The sequence below is a fragment of the Cannabis sativa genome, chromosome X (genome assembly GCF_029168945.1).
Source record: "Cannabis sativa cultivar Pink pepper isolate KNU-18-1 chromosome X, ASM2916894v1, whole genome shotgun sequence".
Taxonomy (NCBI): Eukaryota; Viridiplantae; Streptophyta; class Magnoliopsida; order Rosales; family Cannabaceae; genus Cannabis; species Cannabis sativa.
The window spans coordinates 83,388,940-83,411,585 of record NC_083610.1 but is presented as its reverse complement, the minus strand read 5'-3'; the positions used below and the strand labels follow the sequence as shown (position 1 = coordinate 83,411,585).

The 22,646-nt window shown below is 32.1% G+C and overlaps 2 protein-coding genes across 2 annotated transcripts; one reads left to right on the top strand and one right to left on the bottom strand.

Moving 5' to 3' along the window:
• Positions 1-483: 483 nt before the first annotated feature.
• LOC115701035 (auxilin-like protein 1) lies at positions 484-6,404 on the bottom strand. Its single transcript, XM_030628721.2, has 7 exons — positions 5,733-6,404; positions 1,940-5,184; positions 1,723-1,820; positions 1,575-1,640; positions 1,388-1,477; positions 898-1,074; positions 484-774 (listed from the first exon to the last, which is right to left on the bottom strand). The coding sequence occupies exons 1-7, from the start codon at positions 6,089-6,091 to the stop codon at positions 739-741; spliced, it is 4,071 nt and encodes a 1,356-aa protein (XP_030484581.1). The 5' UTR covers positions 6,092-6,404; the 3' UTR covers positions 484-738.
• A 7,386-nt stretch (positions 6,405-13,790) lies between these two features.
• Positions 13,791-17,776, top strand: LOC133032410 (uncharacterized). The gene is made up of 4 exons (XM_061106344.1): positions 13,791-13,938; positions 14,154-14,205; positions 14,305-14,524; positions 17,201-17,776. Exons 1-4 carry the CDS (start codon positions 13,791-13,793, stop codon positions 17,774-17,776), a joined length of 996 nt encoding a protein of 331 aa, XP_060962327.1.
• The last annotated feature ends 4,870 nt before the right edge of the window (positions 17,777-22,646 follow it).

Below are 22,646 nucleotides of genomic sequence, written 5' to 3'. Positions count from 1 at the left end.
TGTCCTCACAACACGACGACACGACTCAAAAATGAAAATAAATGAATTTGAGTGACATTGAATAATTATGCGTTTTTGTAATTGCCATAGGTTTCATAATTTCCTTTTTAATGTGTTCATAATCATGTCATGTCATGCTATGTCGTGCGTCGTGTGACTTGCTAATTAATTGTGTTATATTTGTGTTCAAATTTTCAACACATTTAATAATCGCATCATGCTCAAGTTTGGCTTAATCTTGTCGTGTTATAATCATATCGACACAAACATGAAATGATGATAAGAATTGTCTGCTAGGAATTGCAAATATTTGTAGCACTTAAAACTCAGGATCGTCCTTCTCCACATGAACATCTGTAATTTTATATCCAGAAATAATATTTACTTATAAATTATTAATTTGATTACTAAAGGAGGATTACGGAGTTAATTTCTTTCTAAATGCGATTATGGAGTAGTCGGACGGATTGATAGTCATACGCAGAAATAAAATAAACATTTATACATATAGTATATAAAGATATATTTTATGTAACATGTTCAGACTATCCGATGACAAATAATAGAAGCCCCATTTTCCGCTTAAATTACAGCCTAAATCCTAAAGCTGCAAAAGATGGGTGAAAGAATGCCAACAAGATGAAAATGTTACGTACTATTCAGAATCAGACCATGCGTGCTTGCTATTCAGACCCAAATTTTGGTACCGTTCTTCCATAATGACGGTGGAGAAAAACTCTACCGTTCTTCTACGTTGAATCTATTCCAAGCCTCCTATAGACACCAATGTAAGGCAGAAAATATTCAAGGCCAAGATGAAGCTAATAATGCTTCTCCAAATTGATAATGATACTAAAATATATATATGCATATATAAGTCATAACACAGGAACTCACCTTTAAAAGATCGAAAACCTTTTCACAAATGTATTTCTGCTGAATGTTTGCACCCCGTTGCTGCAGCTTGTCGGGATGAACCAAAAGTGTAGCTTTGCGGTAAGCCTTCTTCACGGCAGCAGCTGTAAGGATGTCTATCAGAGGAATTGGCTGCCAACCACTATCAGGTCCAAGGATCTACACAAAAGGAAACATCTAAATAAATTTTGTGATAATTTCTAGCCATAACAAAATTCAAATTAGAAGAATATAACATAACCAAAATCTATAATATTCTATTTATTCTCCGCAACTTCTTTTGGTCTATCATAACGTGATACACTAAAAAACTGTATAAGTAATTCAAAGTCATTTTCACTCAAACTTGTTTCGCATCTTTGCAAAATTACAAATTCTAAATGACAGGCTCCCTCATTAAAATTTTGATGTCATTAGTAAAGGCAAATATATGCATTGAATCTACATAGAGAGATAGAAGGTTAGGCATTACATATTGGAGTGTTGACAGCAATGCACGTAAATTTCCCTCCTTCCCACTAGACCACCTTTTGACCTCGATATCAAGAGTTTCAGCTAATCTCTGCCACAAGAAAATTAGTTTGAGATGATAAGAAACACTTCAAGCCTAAGCAGTCTTTAGCGAAAAGTTCCTTAAGAAGACAGAAATTAAAATTTACATGTCTCTCTGCTTGCTCCATCTGTGCAAGTAGATCACGCCTATTCTTTTCTGCAAGAGCTTTTTCCTGGAGACAAAAGAAGAAAATGAAGAATGCTTGTTTTGTTTCAATGTTGTAAGCTTGAGTATAAAGGGGTCAATAAACATACCGCACGTTCTGTTATCCTATGATGCCTTTCTGACCTGGCTTTATGCCTCTCAGCTGATTCGTCAGTGGTTCCATCAAATCTCTCAGCAGTGTTGGAAACTGTTAAGCAAAATATAAGAATTAGCTTAATATGTGACTATAGTCTCCTTCAAAATGATATTATGATAGTAAGCCAATATATTTTATTCTATGTATTAACTTCAGAACATTATTATTACCATGATCTGAAGAATTTGGGTATCTTGAAGTGCTTGCAGAGGATGATCCTTTATGTTGTGGATTCTGCTTTCTTGCTTCAGATGCAAACTTGCCAGACATGGCTTTTTCAAGAGCACGCTCACGGGCCTCAGCTGTTGCTCTCTCCACAGCAGCACGTTGTGCTTTAAGTTTGGCTTCCTTATCAGGCTCTGCAGAAGTCTTTCCAACTCTTTCCCGTGCCTCAGCTGTTGCCTTTCTACGAGCTCCAGTAGCTGCTCTTCCTGCAGCAGCTCGTTCTCGGGCTTCAGCAAATGCCCTTTCACGAGCTTCACGGATTGCTCTTTCAACAGCCATCCTCTCCTCTTTCGCTCTTTCCCTTTCCTTTGCTTCATTTATTTTTCTCAGGTGTTCTTTCTCCAGTTTCATGTCCTTTTGCCAACTATCACTGGTTTCACTCTCTTTCGGAGTGACAGTTGATCGATGAGTCTCCTCATTGGTTTCCATACTTTGGCATGGCAAGGTTTCTTGACTATTATTTTCTTTCTCCTCCACACTTATTGGGGCTTCTTGATATTCCTGATCTTTTTCTGTACTCGAGCTTGTCCTTGGCTCCTCATTTAGCTCTATAGTTATCCCTTCTCCTTCAGAAGTATCGGATAACTCGGATGCTTTCATAGTAATACCATTTTCAGCCCATGTTTGCTCATCGCTACCCTCAGTCTCAGTGCTACTCTCGTCATCTTCCTGACTCATGCCAAGATCAGATTCTTTATCCTCAGCTTTGTCCATTTCTGAATTCACTTCTTCAACATACAGTTTTGAATTACAAACTAACTCAAACTGTGAGGCATCTTGATCGTCTGGATTTTGGACAAAATTAATGGCAAAAGTATCTACATTTTCTGTATCATTTTTGTCCAAAAAGGTACTCTCCATCTTATCTTCCATTGGCTTCACTATCTTGGTGAGTTCAAGACCTAGTGAAAAGCCATGTGTTTCAGGTACATATCTGTCCCCCATGTCATAGTTCTCTTCAATAGATTCTAGTTTATTCCCACTTACATTTGGTTCCAAGAAAGCATCACTTACCTCTTCGGATACTTCAACAGAATCATTTTCTGCATGTGAAGTAGATTTCTGAAATTTACTCAAGTTGTCACTTTTGTCCAGTTGGCATAGATCATCAGCTGCCCTGAGATTGTTTCCCTGGTTGCACTGTTCCTCTAGAGTTGTTTTCACCTTCTCATCATCTCCTGGACTTGGATCAATTTTTGCTTCCACATTTTCCATCTCCGCCCTTTGACAAGTCTCTTCTTGTCTGTTCTCATTGACTTCCTCGTGAGAAGCATCCTGTTGAAGTATCTTCTCATTTCCTCCTGTCTCTCCAAGATTATCATTTCCTTCTGATTTGCCATCACCAACAAGTATGTTTGCAATTTTTTTCCCTAGATGAAGTTCAAATTGTGTCTTCTCAATTATTTCTTCCCCGTTATCTCTGCTAACGAACCTTTTGCCAATGTCTTCTACACCATAGGGATTGTTATGTTCCTTTTCACATTCTTTGGGCTCGAAGACTTCCTCTTCTTTCTTATCCTTTTCAACACAATCCCGTGTTGGTGATTGTCTCTTCATATGATCGACATCCTCCAGACACTCTATTGGGTATTTTTCACATTGATTGCTCTCATGTAATGCTTGAGCTATCTTCTCATTTTCTCCCTTCGTCCGGGCAACTTGCTTCTGATCAATTTTCTCAAGATCGAAAACATTGACACCTGGCATTGATTTACCACCGCCAATTCCAAAGTCAGATATTCCACTAACTCCATTAAGTCTACTTATTTCATTAAATTTCTCTGGGTGATTTTCTTCTTCAGCTGGTTTTGGTCCCTCAACAAATGGTTGTGGTTTCTCATATGGTTCCTGCTCTCTTTTCTTCTCCTTCACATCATTAAATTCTGATGAAGTAATCCAGTTTCTATCAGAGTTCTCAATTTCATAAAATTGTTCTGCTGCCTCTAATGGTTCAGCAGTTTCCTGTCTGTGATCCCCTTCACTTGATCTAAGGCTATTAGAAAGTGTTTCCCTGGTTGACTCTTTGGTGCTTGAAACAAACTCCTGAACTTCAATGTCTGGTCCCATTGCATTTTGATTTCTTGTCATAGCAGAAACAGACGATGGAATATTCAAATCTATGGTTGTAGACCAATGTTCACCTGTGTTCTCAACTTCGTAAAACTGCTCTGTAGCATCTGATGCTTCACTTTCCTCCAACCTATGATCTACTTGACTTGATGGTCTCTCCCATGGTGTAGCTTCCCTATCAATCTCTTTGAAAAGCCTAACTTCTTCCTGAACTTCCAAGTCTGCAGTTACTTGAAATGCTCCAACTGGGTTCTTCTCTTTTGTCCTGGAAGAAACATGCAACGGAACATTTACTTCTTCGCATAGTTCATGATTCTTCTTCTTTTTCAATTTGTTTACTTTGTTAGCAACCATATCCTCCTTTCTTTCCTCGGGTTTCACTCTTTCATTAGAGCTCAATTTCACACGATTTTGCATACCAGCCTTCTTTCTTTCCATTAACTCCTTTGCCATTTTTATCCTTGCTTGAGCCTCCTCTATTGCCTTCGTCAAAGCAGCTGCAGAGGTAGCAGCAACAGAATTCTTGTCTATTTCCTCATACAAAAATGGTGGTGAATCAGCACCACAAGAACCTTCGGGAGTATCAGTCCTAAAAATCCCTTCACCCTTGCCTATATTAATGTTAGCTTGCAGGCTTGAACAATGCTGTACTTTTGGTTTTGAACAAAGAGTTTCGGGTCTAACTTCATCTTTGTCAAATAACTTATCTGTTGGATGAGACTTAAACCAGCTAGAATTATTTTGAAATTCAGCACCACTAACAGAAGTCTGTTTTCCAGTCTCTCCTGCTGGGACAACTCTCTTGACTCTACTGACATTATTTCCTTCTGTTATCCCCTCACAGACATTGGCTTTTGGGACAGTACCATTTACCTCTGAGAATACTGGCTTATCATCTTCATCAATTAAACGTGCATACCCTTGAACAGCATGGAGCTGAGCTATATAAGTCGTTCCATTTGTCCCAAGTGTACCATTTGCATTGCCATTGTTGATTTTATTGTATGACACGTTGAATTTCTTGACTTGATGCACTGTTTCCCCTGCCATATCATGATTCAACTCGTTGCAACTGGATTCTTTTGCAGCCTCTGGAGGCGATAATCTTTGAGCTGGTGTCCTGCATATTTGCAAAAATATATGAAAATTAGAAATCAAAGTCAAAAGTACAAAATAACAAACACTATTCCATTCAATCTCTACCTCTGGTAGTTGTGACTCTAATTCAAAAGAAACTGTCCATTTCTACTCGATAACATTACGTAATATACAAGAAAAAGAAAACTATCAAATAGAAATGGCAAAAACGAAAAGACTTAAGTTATATACAAGTGAAAATTTATACAAGAAAAGTTTTCCTGAAGAAATTTAGAAAAGAAAATAATAAGCTTGATTCCAAGAGAGAAAAGTTTATGAAAAGCACAGATCGACCTCTGCTGCTAAATGTAAACAAATATTTGATGTACTCCTCCATAACCATTCACTCAAGCTAGAGAAGTAATATATATGTGTGTATGTACATATCGATCACATTCAAAAATCGAAGAAATTTGACATTTCGTATTCAAATTTAAAATAAGGAAATACAGTGTTATGCAACTTTTCTTTTTAATCTAGTTTAAAGAAACAATGAAAGTTTTAGAGTACTGGTAACTGCACACTACATACCTTGCTCGCTCAGATTTTTTCCTTTTGTTCGTTTCCCGAGAAAATTCCTCATAAGGCACTGCGAAAGTTGAATCTCCAAAACCACCGAAAATATTAGAATAGTCAAGGTTCGAGCTCCGAACGTCAACCGAAATCTTCGGCTCTTTAAGCTCCGGAAGTTCAAGGAAAGGAATCGATGAGCCAAGAGAAGCTTCAGAACCACCAAAAATCTCGCGATAATCTTCAACACCAGTCGAGAAATTAGGAGCACTAAACTTCGACGGGGCAGCGAAAACGCCGTCGTATATGGTGTTTCCGGAGAAACTGTGGCCGTTGGAGAGCTTCTTAGAGAAAGTCAGAGACGAAGGTTGGTAGTCCATGGCCAGGTCTCAAGTCTAACGCGCTTTCTCTTCTTCTTCTTTAGGCAAAAAAAATCTGCGAAGCCAAAGGAGAGGGGGAAAGAGAGAAGAGACTTCCGTGAAAATGCTGTCTTAACTGTCAGACCAACCGTACAACTCGTCCGAGTCGGCGATTTATTATAAGCTCGTACTCGTCGTACAGCCAAAGACTCGGGAATCGCCGCAACGGGTTACGGGCGGAGCCGGTGATTGAGAGAGACTGTGACCTTGAGTCTTGACCTCCCTCACCAATCTCCATGAAATTAATACTTATTTGATTGGGTCTTGTCGCGTAGCATTAATTAACTTTTGAATCAACTCATTATTACTAGTACTATTAGCGTCGTAGAAGGGTATTTTCGGTATACAATTAATTAAGGAAGGAAATTTTTATGGAAAATTATATTTAAAGAACACTTTATTTTAATAATTTTTATTTTATATAAAATTTATATCTTTAATTATATTAAATTTTTTTAATTCAATTCATATTTTTAAAAAATATACTTATTAAATAAAAATAAATTATGAAAATAAAATCAAAATAAATATTAAAATTAATATAAAATAATGTGAAAAAAAAATTAAAAGTAATTTTTAAAAATTATTTAAATTTATATTTTTTTTTAATAATAAAGTATATTTATCATTTTATTGGGTACAAATAGAAGTCCCTAATTTTTATTTACCCAAAATTTGTACTCACCCTATTTTAATAATTTAATCTACATAAAATTTGTATTTTTAATTTTACTAAATTTTGTAAATTTTTTTTTTTTTTGAATTTATATTCTTAAAAAATATATTTATTAAATAAAAATAAATTATATTTTACATGATAAAAATTATGTAAAATTTTCTTAAAAAATATACATAATTTAAAAATATTTATATAAAATAAAATTAAAATAAATATAATATAATGTGTAGAAAAATTATTTTAATTTTTTTTTAATAGTAGAGTATATTTATTATAAAAGGGTGCACTTATAATTTCTCTTCGGTTGTTTTCTTAAACAAAATAATATTATTTGAGACAATTCATAACATCAAACTGACTTTATGAATATTTATAAATATATAAGGCATAATATTATCTCATGACTCAAACTTACTAAAAATTAATAAATGGAATACGGAATCAATAATCGTATTTATTTTTCTCTACTTTTTATGTTTAGACAACTAAGCATAAACATTGTTAGACATTTTCTTTCTTTCCTTTTTTCCGTTTACCTATTTTATAGTTTTACATAATACTTCAATGTTTTTTCTTAAGTTAAACGAAATTTCCATTAACAAGTAAATGGGACATAATTCATTACATCTATAACCTATATAAAAGTGAGAATAACTTTTTGGGCTTTCACTAATTAAATTACACAATTAGCCTTCACTATATATTCAATTATAAAAAATTTAAACTAAACAATTGAGACATGTACACTACTTATTTCTTTTTCTTCTAAACTAAGCTTCCCCTTTAATTAACATTTTATCTTTTGTGAATATTTGTAAAAATGATCATTTTGTCTTATATTTTTTTTGGATTGCTATCAATAAGTATATTTTTAAATAAATAATGCTTCTTTATTTTTTTAAGCTAATTTTACTAATAATTATTATTAATATAACCATGCCTATATATATATTAATAAGCATACAATATAATAAAAGAGAATTATGTGTATATATAATTAAATTGAGATAACACATATATATATTTTGTGATTTAGGATTATTCTTTTTTTTAAAAAAAAAAAAACCGTATATTCTCTTTTAGTATTAAAAATAATATTCAATTTTAAAAATAATACTATTATATCATTAATTAAAACGTAAGACTAAAAAAATTTAATAATATCAATAACTAATAACTATTATTTTAAAAATTAATATATTTCTACAATCCTTTAAAAAATAAAAAATTATTTTGTAATCTTTTATTTAAAATTCTTTCTTTAAACAATTAAGTTTACTTAAACAAATTAGATTTAAATTTCTTCATATTACCAATAATATTCATATTCTTTACATACTAAATTGCTATTCTCAAAACATAAGAAATGAAGGTGCAAATTTCTTATCTAAATCAACAATAATATATTTTAGGTTGGCTTTTTTTAATTATTAGAAAAAAAAATTAATTAATTTTTTAAGAAGAGATATAATTTAGTAGTGGTCAATGTTTATGAGAAAAGTAATTAATTTACAACGATACATAAGCTGTGAAACGATATAAAAGAACAAAAGTTAACAAAATTACTATATTTCTGTAAATAGAAGAGTTTACAAAATTTTGTCACCGTGATGTATATTTTAGAGGATACAATTTAATAATGTTATAAATTTCGTAAATAAAATATTAATTATTTTTTTAAAAATAGTTGTGCTTAGATATTTTTCGATGCCACACGTGCGAAGCAGGTGAGACTCCACTAGTATAGTTTATAAAGGAGAATCAATAATAATATACTAACCAAATCATTCATAATAAATATGTAAAAAAGAAAAATATCTTCAATTTAAAGACTCATAAGTAGTCAACTATAAAAACATCACAAGAATGTAAAGAATACAATTTTCATCCTGAATGAACATATCGTAAATTACACTTATCAATGGCAATTAATCAAAGATTTTTTAATAAAAATTGAATAGAGATACCTCAATAATTCAAACTAGAATAAAAGGGAATTACAAAACCAATCAAGCCAAAGACAACCCTACTGAAAGATTGATCCATAGAACAAAAAGTTAATAACAATCTAGGGATCCACAAACTAGACCACTGAGCTAGAGAAATTTCACTCAGAATAAAAATTACGACTCTCATTGATCTAATGAGAGGGTGACAGACCACCATTCTTAAAAGGAAAAGACAGTAAGATAAACATGCATTGTGAGAGATTTACACAAATTACCAACTAACTTAATGACTAAATATTATAATAAAATTTAGTATATATTTTTCTTTTTCTAATAGTGCGGTATGATTTAAGACACATTTATGAAATTCTATATCGTAGATCACATCATACTACTACTACATAGTTTGAAGAAAAAAAAATCAATTCACATTTACACTGTAAAAAAAGTTCTACAATGCTTAAGCCAACAGTAAATGAACCACTTGAGACTAGCTCAAGTGGCCATAGAAGAGTGCGTATGTGTTGGAGGTCTTGGGTTCGAGTTCCAGGTTATGCATTGTAATATATAAACGTTTAATTCAAAAAAAGAAAAAAAACCAACAGTAAATGTTAGGGTGGGAAAAAAAATTCTGCAAAAATGACCTATTAATAAAAAAAATATTGTTTTTATAGGATAGAAAAATATAATTTTTTAGGGACATCGACAAATATGTGAGAATCATTATAAAAAAAAAATTAATATGTGAGAATAAAAATAAAAATAATTTTTTTATAGAATAAATATGAAAATATGTGAAATAAAAATAAAAAAATTATAAATTTATAAGAACAAAAATAAAAATATGTGAGGGCAAAAATGAAAAATTTTATTTTGTGAGAGCAAACATATAAAAATATACATAAAAAATTAATTATGTAAAAGATTAATTTATTAAAGTTGAGTAGCATAGTTTGCTACAATATGGTACGGTATATGTGGGATTTATACAGTGTAAGCTTTGATAAACACTTCTATTCAAGAATAAGAGTTTCATTGCAAATTTGACTATCGATCACTATGGTTAGCTTAGTGTGACAATTCGTGTTTATGGATTGTGTTCGTGTCAAGACTTAGATATTACAAGGAAATGGTAAATCCAAACCTGACTCATTTATTAATCGTGTCGAAAACTAAAACTTAAATTCAAATGGATATAACTTGACCCGACCCACTTAACTCATTTATATAAAGAGTTATATTTAATTTTTGTTAACGTATCAACTTATTGACATGTTTATAATTTTTTATGACGCTTTTATGAGCAATCTAACATGTTTATGTCTTATTTTAACTAAAAAATATAATTTATATGTGATAAATATAATAAATATAAAAGTGTTTACTCTTACATAAATCATTATCATATCATTTTTAGATTAGATGTGTCAACCCGAAAATGACCCATTTAATAAAAGGATCAGCTATGTCAACCCGTATGATCCAAACTCATTTAAAGTAAACTCAAATCCGTTTATTTTATAGTAATTTCGAGTTGTATTGTCGTGTCTAACTCGAATTATCCTTCGTTGGCTGCTTGATATTTTTCGTTGATGTAATCTTCTCAATAGTGAGTAGCAAAAATATAAATAAATAAAACAATTCACTTAATATACATATACATAACCTTGCCTTATTTTTTCGTGTTGTCTCCTAATCGTGCTTCTTAAACTCGTGGTAATTTTGTACCGTACTTAACAGTCCAATCCAAATGTACAACTCAAATATAAATATTTCCATAATTCAGAGTCGCTCGTGTATTTATCTGTGAAATTATTCGTGTATTGACTCTACTTATGGATTGTTAAGGGGCATGAGAGGCATCGCTTGGAACTTTAGAGGGTTAGGGTAGACCTCTATAGTTCGTGAATTGAAGTCTCTAATTCGGTCGCACTCCCCACACTTTGTTTTTCTGAACGAGCTCAAAGTTAATGCTACCTCTCTAGTACGTAGTCTTAATTCCCTCCATTTTTACTTTAATATCCATGTGTCGGCTATTGGTACTGCAGGAGGAATTATTTTAGCTTGGAAGATCGAGTTTGTGTATGAATGTATTTCTTGCTCCCAAAACCATATTTCTGGTCTTGTCTACTCGGATCCTCCTTCACATCCTTGGCTTCTCTCTTGTGTGTACGGTCCCCCTTATTTCCATGCTAAGAAAATGTTTTGGGCTGAGTTCTTAAAGATTGGGGATAGATTTGGTGGCCCATGGCTAATTCTGGGGGACACTAATTTTGTGCTCAGTGTTTCGGAATGTGGTGGTTCTAAGGGAAGGGACGAGTTTATCCCGTTCATCTCAAGCTTAGTGAATTCTTGGAGGCTTATTAACATGCATACCCTGGAGATAAGCTTACTTGGGATAATCACCGGTCTAGTATGAACCATGTTAAATATGCTCTTGACAAAGGTTTAGTTAATGGGGTGTGGCTTAGGCTGTTCCCGAGAGCTGTCCTTAGCTCCTCTTAGACTTACAACTCTAATCATAGACCTTTGTTCATTCTTATCGGTGGCCTGGAAGAAAACTTTAAAAAAAGCTTCAAGTTTGAAGAATGCTGGACTCGGACGATAAGAGCAAGTTGGTGGTTATCTATACTTGGAATTCAGTTATTTACTCTTGGGCTCTCGTCAGGGTCTTCAAGAAAATTGGAGCAACTCAGGTCGCTCTTACGCACTGGAATAGTACTCAATATGGTCGAATTGACACCATAAATAAAGAGTTGGAAAGGAAACTCAACTCTCTTCAGAGTTTACCCGTGGGAACTAGAAATTGGGATTCCGAGAGTGACATTCGTCGGTCTCTCAATGAGGCCTATGAGAGAAAAGAGTTGTATTGGAAACAAAAGGCCAGGGTAAATTGGCTCAAGGAAGGGAATAAATACTCTAAGCTTTTCTTCCTCTAGGCCGCTATCAGAGGGAGAAGGAATGCTATTGAGAGTATCTTGAATAAAGATAATATTTGGATTTCCAGGGTGAGTTAATTGGTAATGAGTTCATTGACTTTTTTAAAGGAATTTTCTTTAAAGGGGATAATGGTTATGACCTTAATTGTGGTCACCTTATTCAGGATAGGTTATCCGATGTGGATCAAGCGGAGCTTGTTAAGGGCCTTACTCATGAGGAAATTCGTCGTACTCTCTTTGCCATGAGTAAAAATAAAGCTCTTGGCCCTGATGGGATGTATGTGCTTTTCTTCAAGCATTATTAGGGGTCTGTGGGTGAGGACTTTTGTGAAGCAGTTTCTGACTTTTTTTGGATGGGTATTATGCATGAGGGTGTAAATGCTACGAATATAGTGCTTATACCCAAGGTCCAAAACCCGAAAAGAACCAACCATTATATGCCTACCTCTCTGTGTAATGTGATGTACAAGGTCATTTCCAAAATCATTGCCAATAGGATTAAGCCTATTTTACCGTCCCTAATATGTCTTACTCAAGCTGTTTTTGTTCCAGGTGAAAATATTCAAAATAACAATGTGATAGTACAAGAAATTATCCACTCCTTCAACAGGAAAAAAGGCAAAGAAGGATTTTTTTGCCATAAAAATTGACCTTATGAAAGCTTATGATAGACTGAATTAAAGATTTATTGATTATGTGCTCTCCTATTATGGGGCTCCTCAAAAATTCGGGAGTTGGATCTACCAGTGTATTTCTACCACATCCCTCAATATTTGTCTAAATGGAGAGCAATTTTGTAAGAATACGCCTTCTGGCCTGCGCCAGGGCGACCCCCTGTCTCCTTACCTCTTTATTTGGGCTACAAAAATTTTTTCAAGACTTTTGGAGGATGCCCAGTGTAAGGGTAATATCAAGGGTATTAGACTCAGTAGGGGAGGCCCTATTCTTTCACATATTTTCTTCGCATATGATCTTATCGTGGTTGGTAAAGCTAATATGGAAGAAGTTAAAGGCTACTGGCAATGCCTTGAGAGGTTTTGTAATTGGTCTGGCCAGCAAGTCAATAAACTTAAAACATCTATCTTCTTTAGTAAAAATACTTCCAAGGACATGAAAAGAGGAATCAAGGCAGTCCTAGGTTTAGGATCCCTTGAAGGTAATATCAAATACTTGGGGTTACCCTTATTCAGATCTAGGCAAAAGGATGTCGACTTCAATTTTGTTTTGGATAACCTCACATCTAAACTCCAAGGCCGGAAAGCAAAGACGTTGTCAAAAGCGGGTCGTCCCACCCTTAGTAAATTTGTGTGTTTATCTTTGCCCACGTATGTTATGCAAACGACTAAGCTCTCGAGTCGCCCTGTTGCCAAGATTGATGGTATGGTTCGTGATTTCTGGTGGGGCTCCGAAAAGGGTTATTATGGGCTCCACCTAAAAGCTTAGGACAAGTTATGCCTTCCTAAATCTTTTGGAGGTCTTGGCTTCCGAAAAAAATAGAGAAATGAATCAAGCCTTTCTGGCAAAATGGGATTGGAACCTTTTGATTGAAAACCAATCCCTTTGTTGCCGGATCCTAGAAGCTAAATACCTTAAAGGAAAGTCTTTCCTTAATTGTACCTCTAAAGATTCAGATTCATAATTTTAGAAAAATGTGGTAAGAACCAACTCTATCTTAAGAAAAGGTGCATGTAAATTGGTAGTAAATGGAAGGGATACTAATATTTGGGAGGACCCTTGGATCACTCTTAGGAAAGATTTCTTCTCTCGTTCTAATGGTTCCTCTACTAATGGGGCGAGCAAAGTTGTTGATCTTCTGTTAGATAGTGGCAACTGGAATATCCCTAAGTTAAACAGTCTGTTTGACCAAGAGACTGTTTCTACAATCTTGAAAGGAGGTAACCCTTCTGGTCAGGGCAAAGATTAGATGGGTTTGGACAATGAAAAGTAATAGTCGGTTCACGTGAAAATCGGCATATCTAGCTCAAGCTTTAGACGGGGGACCTCATTGTGAGGTTGCCTCTTTGCTCTAGAAAAAGCTGTGGAATAGTAAAATCTCAAAGAGACAAAAGATTCTTTGGTGGTGTATCATGTCCATGGCAATCTCAGTTCGTTCAAAGATCAGTAAAAAATTTCCAATTGAGGATGTTAGCCGCCCCCTCTGTGGGACAGAGGATGAATCTCTTGAACACTTGTTTCTTTCCTGTAATGTGGCTTTTCACTTGTGGCGGTTTTCTCCTTGGGGTATATTTCATATCTGTGATACTGACATTCGGATGTGGGACTGGATAAAATTCATTTGGGACCTTAAATACTAAGGCATCAATGCATAAGAGGTTTTTCTTTATGCTTCGTTAATAGTTGACACCATCTGGCGGATCTGCAATTATAAGGTACACAATAAGTTTTCGGTTGATGTGAAAAAGTGTATTGACTTGATTCATATTTTTTTTTTACAGATCACCATGCTTCTCTGTTCCCTTGCCTATCTCCGAGTTTGGCGGATGTCTGGTGTCCTCCCCCTTAGGATTGGCTGAAGCTGAATTGTGATGTTAGAGTGGGGTTGGATAGCATGTATATTGCAGTAGTTGCAAGGGATCATCTTGGCAGGGTGATTTGGGTTCAAACAACTAGATTGGAGTTCTCTGATGCGTTATGTGGGGAAGCGACGACTTGCTGCAAGGCTTTGGATATTGCGAAGGACCTTGGCTCTAAGTTTATTATCATTAACAGTTATTCGAGGGTTGTTATCAACGCTCTTAATAAGAAGGAGTCTCATTGGGTGCTTGAGAATTATGTCTCTTTTTGTACTAGATCCTCTCCTGTTTTTGTGAGTTGTATTTTCATTAACATTAGTAGAGACCGTAACTTTGTTGCCTATAATATGGCTAAGTGGATATTTACTTCCTAGTTAAAAATTTATTTTGTAATGTCTAACTACTTTTATTAAGTAATGGAAATTATTGTCATTTTTTTGCTTCTTGTCAGATTGAGTTTATTTTTTTAAGGATTGTCATGTTGAGATTTCTCGGGTTTGTTTGAGATATTGTAATCGCATTATTTGGTTTAGATTTTCTGTTTTAAATTAAAGTTAATTGATTGGTTCATATTATCATATATATTTCAAATGATTACGCCTTGGGGAAAATAAAAGTACCAAACCCCAACTTTAACACAATCTTACTTTGAAGACGAAGTTGATTATTAAATTAATTAATTAAATAATAAAAATTTCCCATAATTTAAAACCATTTGTTCCTTTTTCTTTATCTTTTTTTTGTTAGAAAACCATTTGTTCCTTTTATTCTCTTTTGGTTTGATCGATGCTTTTCTTTTTCTTTTTCTTTTTCGGATATAACACTTGGTCGGAACTTATTAAAGTTTTGCATTTATTTTTATAAGCCTGAAGATTCTTACAGCCTTAAGAATATTATATAATCGAAATAATCACTAAGATAACAATGATTATCATTATTTAATTTAGTTTAATCACTCTTATTCTTATTTAAATTTAGATATATAATTTTTTTAAAATTATCATATGGAAAATACAAATTGACACTTTATTTACAAAAATATATTTACAATGTGTAGATAATATTTATACTTTTTATGTGTTTTTAATTACCAAAATATTTCTTACACTATCACTTACACAATCAGACGAATGTTGCTGGGTGGTTGGCCGAAGGTTGCATCAGACGAAAGTTTCAATCAGACGAAGGTTGCTGGGTGGTTGATTGAAGGTTGCATCAGACGAATGTTGCTGGGTAGTTGACCGAAGGTTGCATCAGACGAAGGTTTCAATCCCAGGAAACATGGATAGTGGGTTGCTGTTGAAACTGTAATGCAACAGTTATATCTATTGCGAGCCAACTAACATGCAACTTAATTACAACTAAAAAATATAAAAATGTGAATGTGTATGTATAAGAAATTATTTGTCAGTATTTTTTTATCACTGATCGATAATTACTTGTACCTTAATAGTAATATGTGAAGAAATAATTGTTAGCAAAATATTTATGCAACTGTTATGAAACATCAAAAATCAAAACAGTGTTTCCACGTACGTAACTCTGTCTACATGTCTTTTCGTGATTTAATATGAACAGATTTACCATTAGAAATTTAGAAAACAACGAAAATACATTAGGATAAACATTTTACTATAGTATTGTTTGAGAACTCCAATTCAACTTTTTGAGATCTGCATTTCATGGATCTAAAAATTGAAGCCATGATATTAGTTTTATGCAAATTAAACTAGAATTCTGGTTGAATTATAGTTTCGTAGTAGTTTTTCTCCAATTTTTTTTTCATGAATTAGGAACAACCCCTGTTTTAATTTATTCTGGTTGTCTTCTGAGGTGAAGTCGCCAGAATTAATGGTGGTTCTTTTTCTGATTGAATTTTTATTTTGGTTGCGTTGGGTTGCTCGATGGTTGCCTAGGAAGCATGGATCCTAAGTTAAAGTGTGTATAAGTGATATTTGTATAATATTTTTTTATTTAGGTTGTATATTTATTTATTTGACCAATTAAAAATATCTTTGTAATATTGTTATTTTTTTTAGTTAAAATTGAAAAGAGGACTATTTTTTATATAATTTTTTTATCTGAGAATATATGTAATTATTATTATTGTTTGAAACATATCACGGGACCCACCATTCTATATAGGCATATGTGTGGAAAGTATAAATTATTAGCTGTTGTTTGTGAATTTGTCACAATATGATGATTCATTCATATTCATAAACACCAGGAAGGTAGCTGTCACCACCTTTACTTCGTTCCTCGTCCTTATTATTATTAGGTCCCTAAATAAAATAATTTTTGTTAAATTGGTCCTTGCATTTTATTTTTTTGATAAATTAGTCCCAAACTTTGAATTTTTTTGGTAACCTTATAAAATCTCTACTCTAAATAATAATATATAGTTTTGTTATCTTTTTTCTTGTTTTGTGTTAATTTCCAAAATTTCTTCTAAATTTTTTTAATAAAATAATGTATAATTTTTATTTACTCTTTCACTTTAACAAAAATTCATATAAATATAAATTGTCTAATATTAAAAAATAATCTATTTATATGTAGTTATTAAAATATTCTAAAAAAATTGAAAAAAGAGTATAAATTAAAAAAGAATACATATAAATAGAAGAGTGTTTTTTTTTTTACCTTAGTAAATTTTGTTTTAAGATTTTTTTAATTTATGCTCAATTTTTTATTTTTATTTTTCACATATTTAAAAATATACATATATGATTAAAATAATTAAATATACATAAATACTTGCAAAAAAAATATATATTCTTAGAAAAGTATTAAAATTAAAATAAAAAAAATATATATTTAAAATTATCGTAAAACATAAATTAAAGAATGTAGAATATAAAAGCAAAAAAACCACTATTTAATAGTAGGGACTTAAAATTACCAAAAAACTAAAAATTTATAGATAAATTTATCAAAGAATAATATTTACGGATGAACTTGTGAAGTCGGCAAGATCAGTCCTTGCAACTTGGAAGATTGCAAACTTTGAGTCGCCTCATGCTTATTTTGCTAAGGGTGATGTAACTAATAGAAATCTTTGGGCTAAACCATATCATGATAATGTTAAGGTGAATGTCGATGGAGCCATCTTTGAAGCGCAACAGGAGTTTGGCTATGGTTGGGTGGCTCGGAATAGCAATGGTACTCTTATTGAAGCTGTTTCAGGAAGTAGGTTGGACTGTGTGCTTCCTGAAATTGCTGAGGTAATTGGTATCAAGGAAGCGTTGAGTTGGATCAAGGGTAAAGGTTGGGATAAGGTGGTTGTTGAATTTGATGCTTTAGTTGTTGTCCAAGCAATAACTAGTACTCTTCATATGTCATCTCAGTTTGGTTTGTTGGTGGAAGACTGTCGTTTAATTTTATCTACTTTAAATAATGTTCAAATTAAGTTTGTTAATCGTTCTGCTAATAGGGTCGCCTATTATGTTGCTAGGGGGTCTTGTTTTTCGTCAGATCGAACTTTCTATAGGCATAATGCTCCCTCCTCTTTACGAGATATTGTAATTGCGGATGCAAGTTGATTATCTATAATAAATTCCATTTTCAAAAAAAAAAAAATATACGGATGAACTTGTAAAAATTTATATAATTAGAATAGAAATTAATTTGCCAAAATTTATATAGGTCGGACCTACAATAATTTTCTAAAGAGCATAATTATACTCACTATTTATTCTGCTTTAATATTATAATGTATAGTTGGTTATTTATATTCATTAGTAGAGATATTATTCTTTGTTAAGAAGAATGAGTAGTCCTTGACTTCTTCTCTTTCTTTTATTTATTTATTTATTTTATTTTATGCCATACATTTATTAATTCTTTTTAATTATGCCATGGAATACTGTTTGTTAAGAAAAACAAGGATTAAATCGCTATCATTTCAATATTTTTTTTATATGGAATTTTCATTTTACTATTATTATTATTTATAAATTTAATCATACCATAGCATTTACCAATTTATTAAAATCCAATTATATTTTATTATTTTGTGTGTTGTTTATGTCCGAATGATTTGTGGTCTTCATTTTATTATTGTTTTTACGGATTTTGGTTTTAATTAACAAATAGACTGAATAGTTAAGTATAAAACTTCTTTATGGGTAGCTACCAAGCCAATAATTTGATAATAAGGTTTTAATAATTAAATAAATACTATGTTTAGTTTAGTGTGATTTAATAAATAAATAAATAAATACTTTGTGAGAGAAGAGGGAACCCTCTTTAATTGGTTGGGTAACGTGGACAGTGGATGGATCCTATTTATTTATTACTAACAGTTATATCAACTCATCAACTAATATGTATCCACTTTAAAAAGTAAAAGAAAAACTTTCTATTGGTAATTTACTACTAAGCATTCAATTCTAACCAATTTTCTATTGGTAATTTACTTGCTCTATTAATTTTTTATTGGTTTTTCAAGTAAGCTGTAACTATGGTTTAACTTTGAGTTGTTTTTGGTTTAATGAAGCTGTCTCTTTAAAAGCAAGCTATAACTATTAAGTCAAGTATATAAGAAAGAGATGCCCAATAATTGAGTAATTAGTAGTATTAAATATTTAGGAGCTATTTAATTAAAGTGTCTATAAAATAAATGCATGGTACAACTGTTAGTTATTACAAATTTATGGTGTTGTGCTTTGGTTCTGCAATAATTGCAGTTGGTGGAATTATGATTAACTTTTTCATCCTTATGATCATATATTAATGCATCTTTTCATCAATCAAAATCAATAATTATTCAATCCTTTCAAAAAAAAAAAAATCAATAATTCAATAAAAACACTCACTCATAGCTTCGAAATAACGGGCATGTCTTTTCTTTGTAACAAAGACCCCACGTATTTTTGTTTTATTTCTTTTCATCGTACTTTGTTTGTTGCATTGCACCCAAATCCTAATATTGTTTAAATAGATTTCTTCTAAGTTAACGTTAAAAGAAATGTCTACTGGATTCAATAGATTCTATTTGCAGTGCAAGAAAACTATACTAATTTGAAAACGTGAATACGTCTTGAAGCTATTGTGGTTGTGCTTTAATTACTATCTGAACTCTTTTCAATTTTTGTTTTTCTTAAAAATCTTGAATATTCAATAGAATGAAAAAATAAATAAAATAATATTTACATTGCGGTTACTCCATGAATAGCAATAAATAATAAAATTTTTTATTTTTACACTTTAAATTATTATTTTTTTTTTTTGTATTTTTACAAAAATCTACATAGAAATCTTTATAGCATCTAATTGAGCAACGTAAATCGCAACCAAAATCTGTATAACAACTTACATAGAAATCACTTAAAAAACTACCTGAGAACCCAAAACGTTAATTTGAAAAAAAAAAAAAATTAAAAATTAGTATATGAGATAATTTTCCTAAATAATAATATACATGTAGCTTAGTTTTCTTTTTTCCTACCACTGATAAAAAAAAAATGTTCTTAGAAAAATAAAAGTATTAGTACAGTGAATTAAGATTAAGTTCAGGCTTTTTCTTTTATTACAAATAATTATTATATTAATATTTGGGTGGGCTTACAGGTTTAGACTTGTTTATATTCGAGTTTCATGATTTTTGGGTGTAGAAAAATGACACACTGATTTTGTTACCAAATTTGTGACAGAAAAATATTTGAGTTACCATGCTTAAATATAATGTATGAACTTAAATTAATCTACCCATCAAATCTATAACAAAAATATTTTATTATTTTATCTACACTTAAAAAAAAACCGCTCTTATTTCAATTTCCGCATTCTCTCATTCTCTCTATTCTCTTTTCCATGAAAGACCACTTAAACTTACCATAGTGCACAGCTCACGACTGCACTCCGCTCACCACCACACACCTCTCATTTTCTTGCTCTAACATATCTACACATTGATATTTGTATTTCGTTGATTGTTTGCTCGAAAATTAAATTTTGAATTTCTTGCATTTTTTTGTTTTTTTATTCTATAATTTTCTAGTTTTTTTTACGATATTTAGCGATATATTTGCAATGATAGACCAAACATGAGGTTAGTGATGAAGTTTAATGATGTTTTACGTATTTAGTGATGTTTAGCGATGTATTTGCGATATGAGACAAAGTATGTTGCTAAACATCGCTGATCATCGTAAAAATTTGAATGTGATTTAGCTACATTAACAATGTGTTTTAGCGATATTGTAATTTAGCGATATTTAACGACATCGTGAAAACAAAAAAAATGTAGAAAACGAGCGATGGGTTGAGGACTCTAGTGATGGGTTGGGATTTCGGGAGTTTCAGGGTGGTTGAGCTCGTGAATTTCGGGGCTTCTCGGTGAAAACACTAAGACTTAGCTAGCTAGAGTGAGAGAGTTAGAGAGAAAGAGATTTCGACGCTTCTCGGTGAAAACACTAAGACTTAGCTAGCTAGAGTGAGAGAGTTAGAGAGAAAGAGAGACTTTTATTTTGAAATGTAAAGATATTTTTGGGAGAACAATATATTAAAAGTATATAGATATTTTATTTCTAATTATGTGGTATATTAAGTTTCAGGTGTGTTGAGAATCATGGGGTTGCATCTCAAAACCAATTGGCAATGAGTGGAGTAGCTCATGTTCTTATATATGACTCAATTCTCTACTATTTATTCCATGTGGGACATTATCCACAATAAAGTGTGAGGTTAATATCAAGAATCGTTGGTACAACCAAATGGTTTAAAAAAAATTAACAGTTTTTATTTTTTATATTTATGTAGAATATGTATTTTTTACACACTGATTTTTTTATTATTATTATTATTATTATTATTATTATTATTATTATTATTATTATTATTACACAATAATTTTTTACATTCGATTTCTACATAGTGGCCTACGACTATATTTTTGACTCTTGCATTTGCAATCCATCCTTTTTAATATAATAAAACCAAAGCAACTAATTAATGTTATCAAAATATGAATTTTGTTGTGAAATTTAATAACTATGAAAGTACACATATAATGTAATATTGGTGGTCTTACATGAAAGGGTATAGAGATTAATTAGTAATTATTAGTATTGCGTAATTAGTATGAATATGTAAAGTCATTTTACAAATAGAGAATTAATGAATAAAATGAGAGAAAATTAAGATTATTTCTATTAGAATTAAAATTGATTAAAGAATGCAACCTAATACAATACAATTGTATCATTAGTACTTTCATTGAGAGAATCTCAGTGTCACTATGATTGATGAAGAGCTTGTTGAATTCGTTTTCATGACGTTTTAAGGCTCAATTAAAGGAATTAGATGCCATATTTGAATGCTGTTGCCCATCGACAGAGGCATTAATTGCCGGATTCCTCATCTAAAACCACTTCTACAGAGGTTGATAACCCCAACGATGACCCTGTTGAATTAGTGAAAAGTGAGAATCCATCGGATATTCCTAAGGAAGCTTCACACATAGCTATTGATTTGGGTCTCATCCGATATGGCAGGGAAGCACTGCCAAGAGTGAATCGTAGGTCGCTGAAGTTGGAGGAGAAGCTCTTTGCTCCATCAGAGATTTTGGAACGGGCAATTTTACCACCCTTAGATCGGGCAATTTGATCCTCTTCCATGTATGGTACTGTCAGTGGAGCATTTTTGGACCATACTGTGGTCATACGAGATGTTGTTTTCGGTGTTGATGGTGGCACACCATGGGAATTGTTCCACACGCAGCAGTCAGAATGGAGGTGGATCTTTGATTGTGGACGTCGTTGGATATCGATCGAAGATGACAAACAAAGTTGAACGACAATGGACGGGATGGAGTGGTTACTGGCGGGCAGCGGGAATCGTGGTCGCGCCGAATAGGAGAAAGCCATTGGATGACCACCTTGGCTCTTGTGTTGCAAAGAAAGAAAAGGAAAATGATGGTTGCTGAGAAGAAGGGTGACGGTGTTGAGCCAATTTTAATGGTTTATATATAAATACTCTTTTGATTTGTTGAAGATTGGAAATCTCAAAGAGAAAAAGGGCAAAGGCATGATCATGACAAAGATTGAAGATTGCCAAAGGCTGCTGTTTCAAGTTTTCAATATAAAAAAAGTTGAAGAACGTGGCTGAAGGCTCACAGAATTACAAAAATACGATTTCACGGAATTTTAAATATTTTTATAATTTTTTTGATTTTATTTACAAAAAATACGGTCTTTTTATGTCGTACTCTTTATTAATTTGTTGTTGATTTTTTGTTATTTGTATGTTATTTTTTGTTGTTATTTTAATGTTATTTAGATGTTATATTTTCTTGTTACTTTTATGTAGTCTTTTTGTTGTTTTCGTATTGTTTTTATGAAAAATTGTAAAAATATAAAAAAAAAATTTCTTTAAACATAAAAATATAATTTTTTTTCTTAAAAAATAGTT

Coding starts and splice junctions, on each gene's coding strand:
- LOC133032410 (XM_061106344.1), top strand. CDS start 13,791: ATGGCAATCTCAGTTCGTTCAAAGATCAGTAAAAAATTTCCAATTGAG. Junction 13,939..14,153: donor GTGGCGGTTTTCTCCTTGGG/GTATATTTCATA, acceptor TTTTTTTTACAG/ATCACCATGCTTCTCTGTTC. Junction 14,206..14,304: donor CCGAGTTTGGCGGATGTCTG/GTGTCCTCCCCC, acceptor TCATCTTGGCAG/GGTGATTTGGGTTCAAACAA.
- LOC115701035 (XM_030628721.2), bottom strand. CDS start 6,091: ATGGACTACCAACCTTCGTCTCTGACTTTCTCTAAGAAGCTCTCCAAC. Junction 1,478..1,574: donor TGGAGCAAGCAGAGAGACAT/GTAAATTTTAAT, acceptor TTCTTGTGGCAG/AGATTAGCTGAAACTCTTGA. Junction 1,075..1,387: donor TGCTGTCAACACTCCAATAT/GTAATGCCTAAC, acceptor CCTTTTGTGTAG/ATCCTTGGACCTGATAGTGG.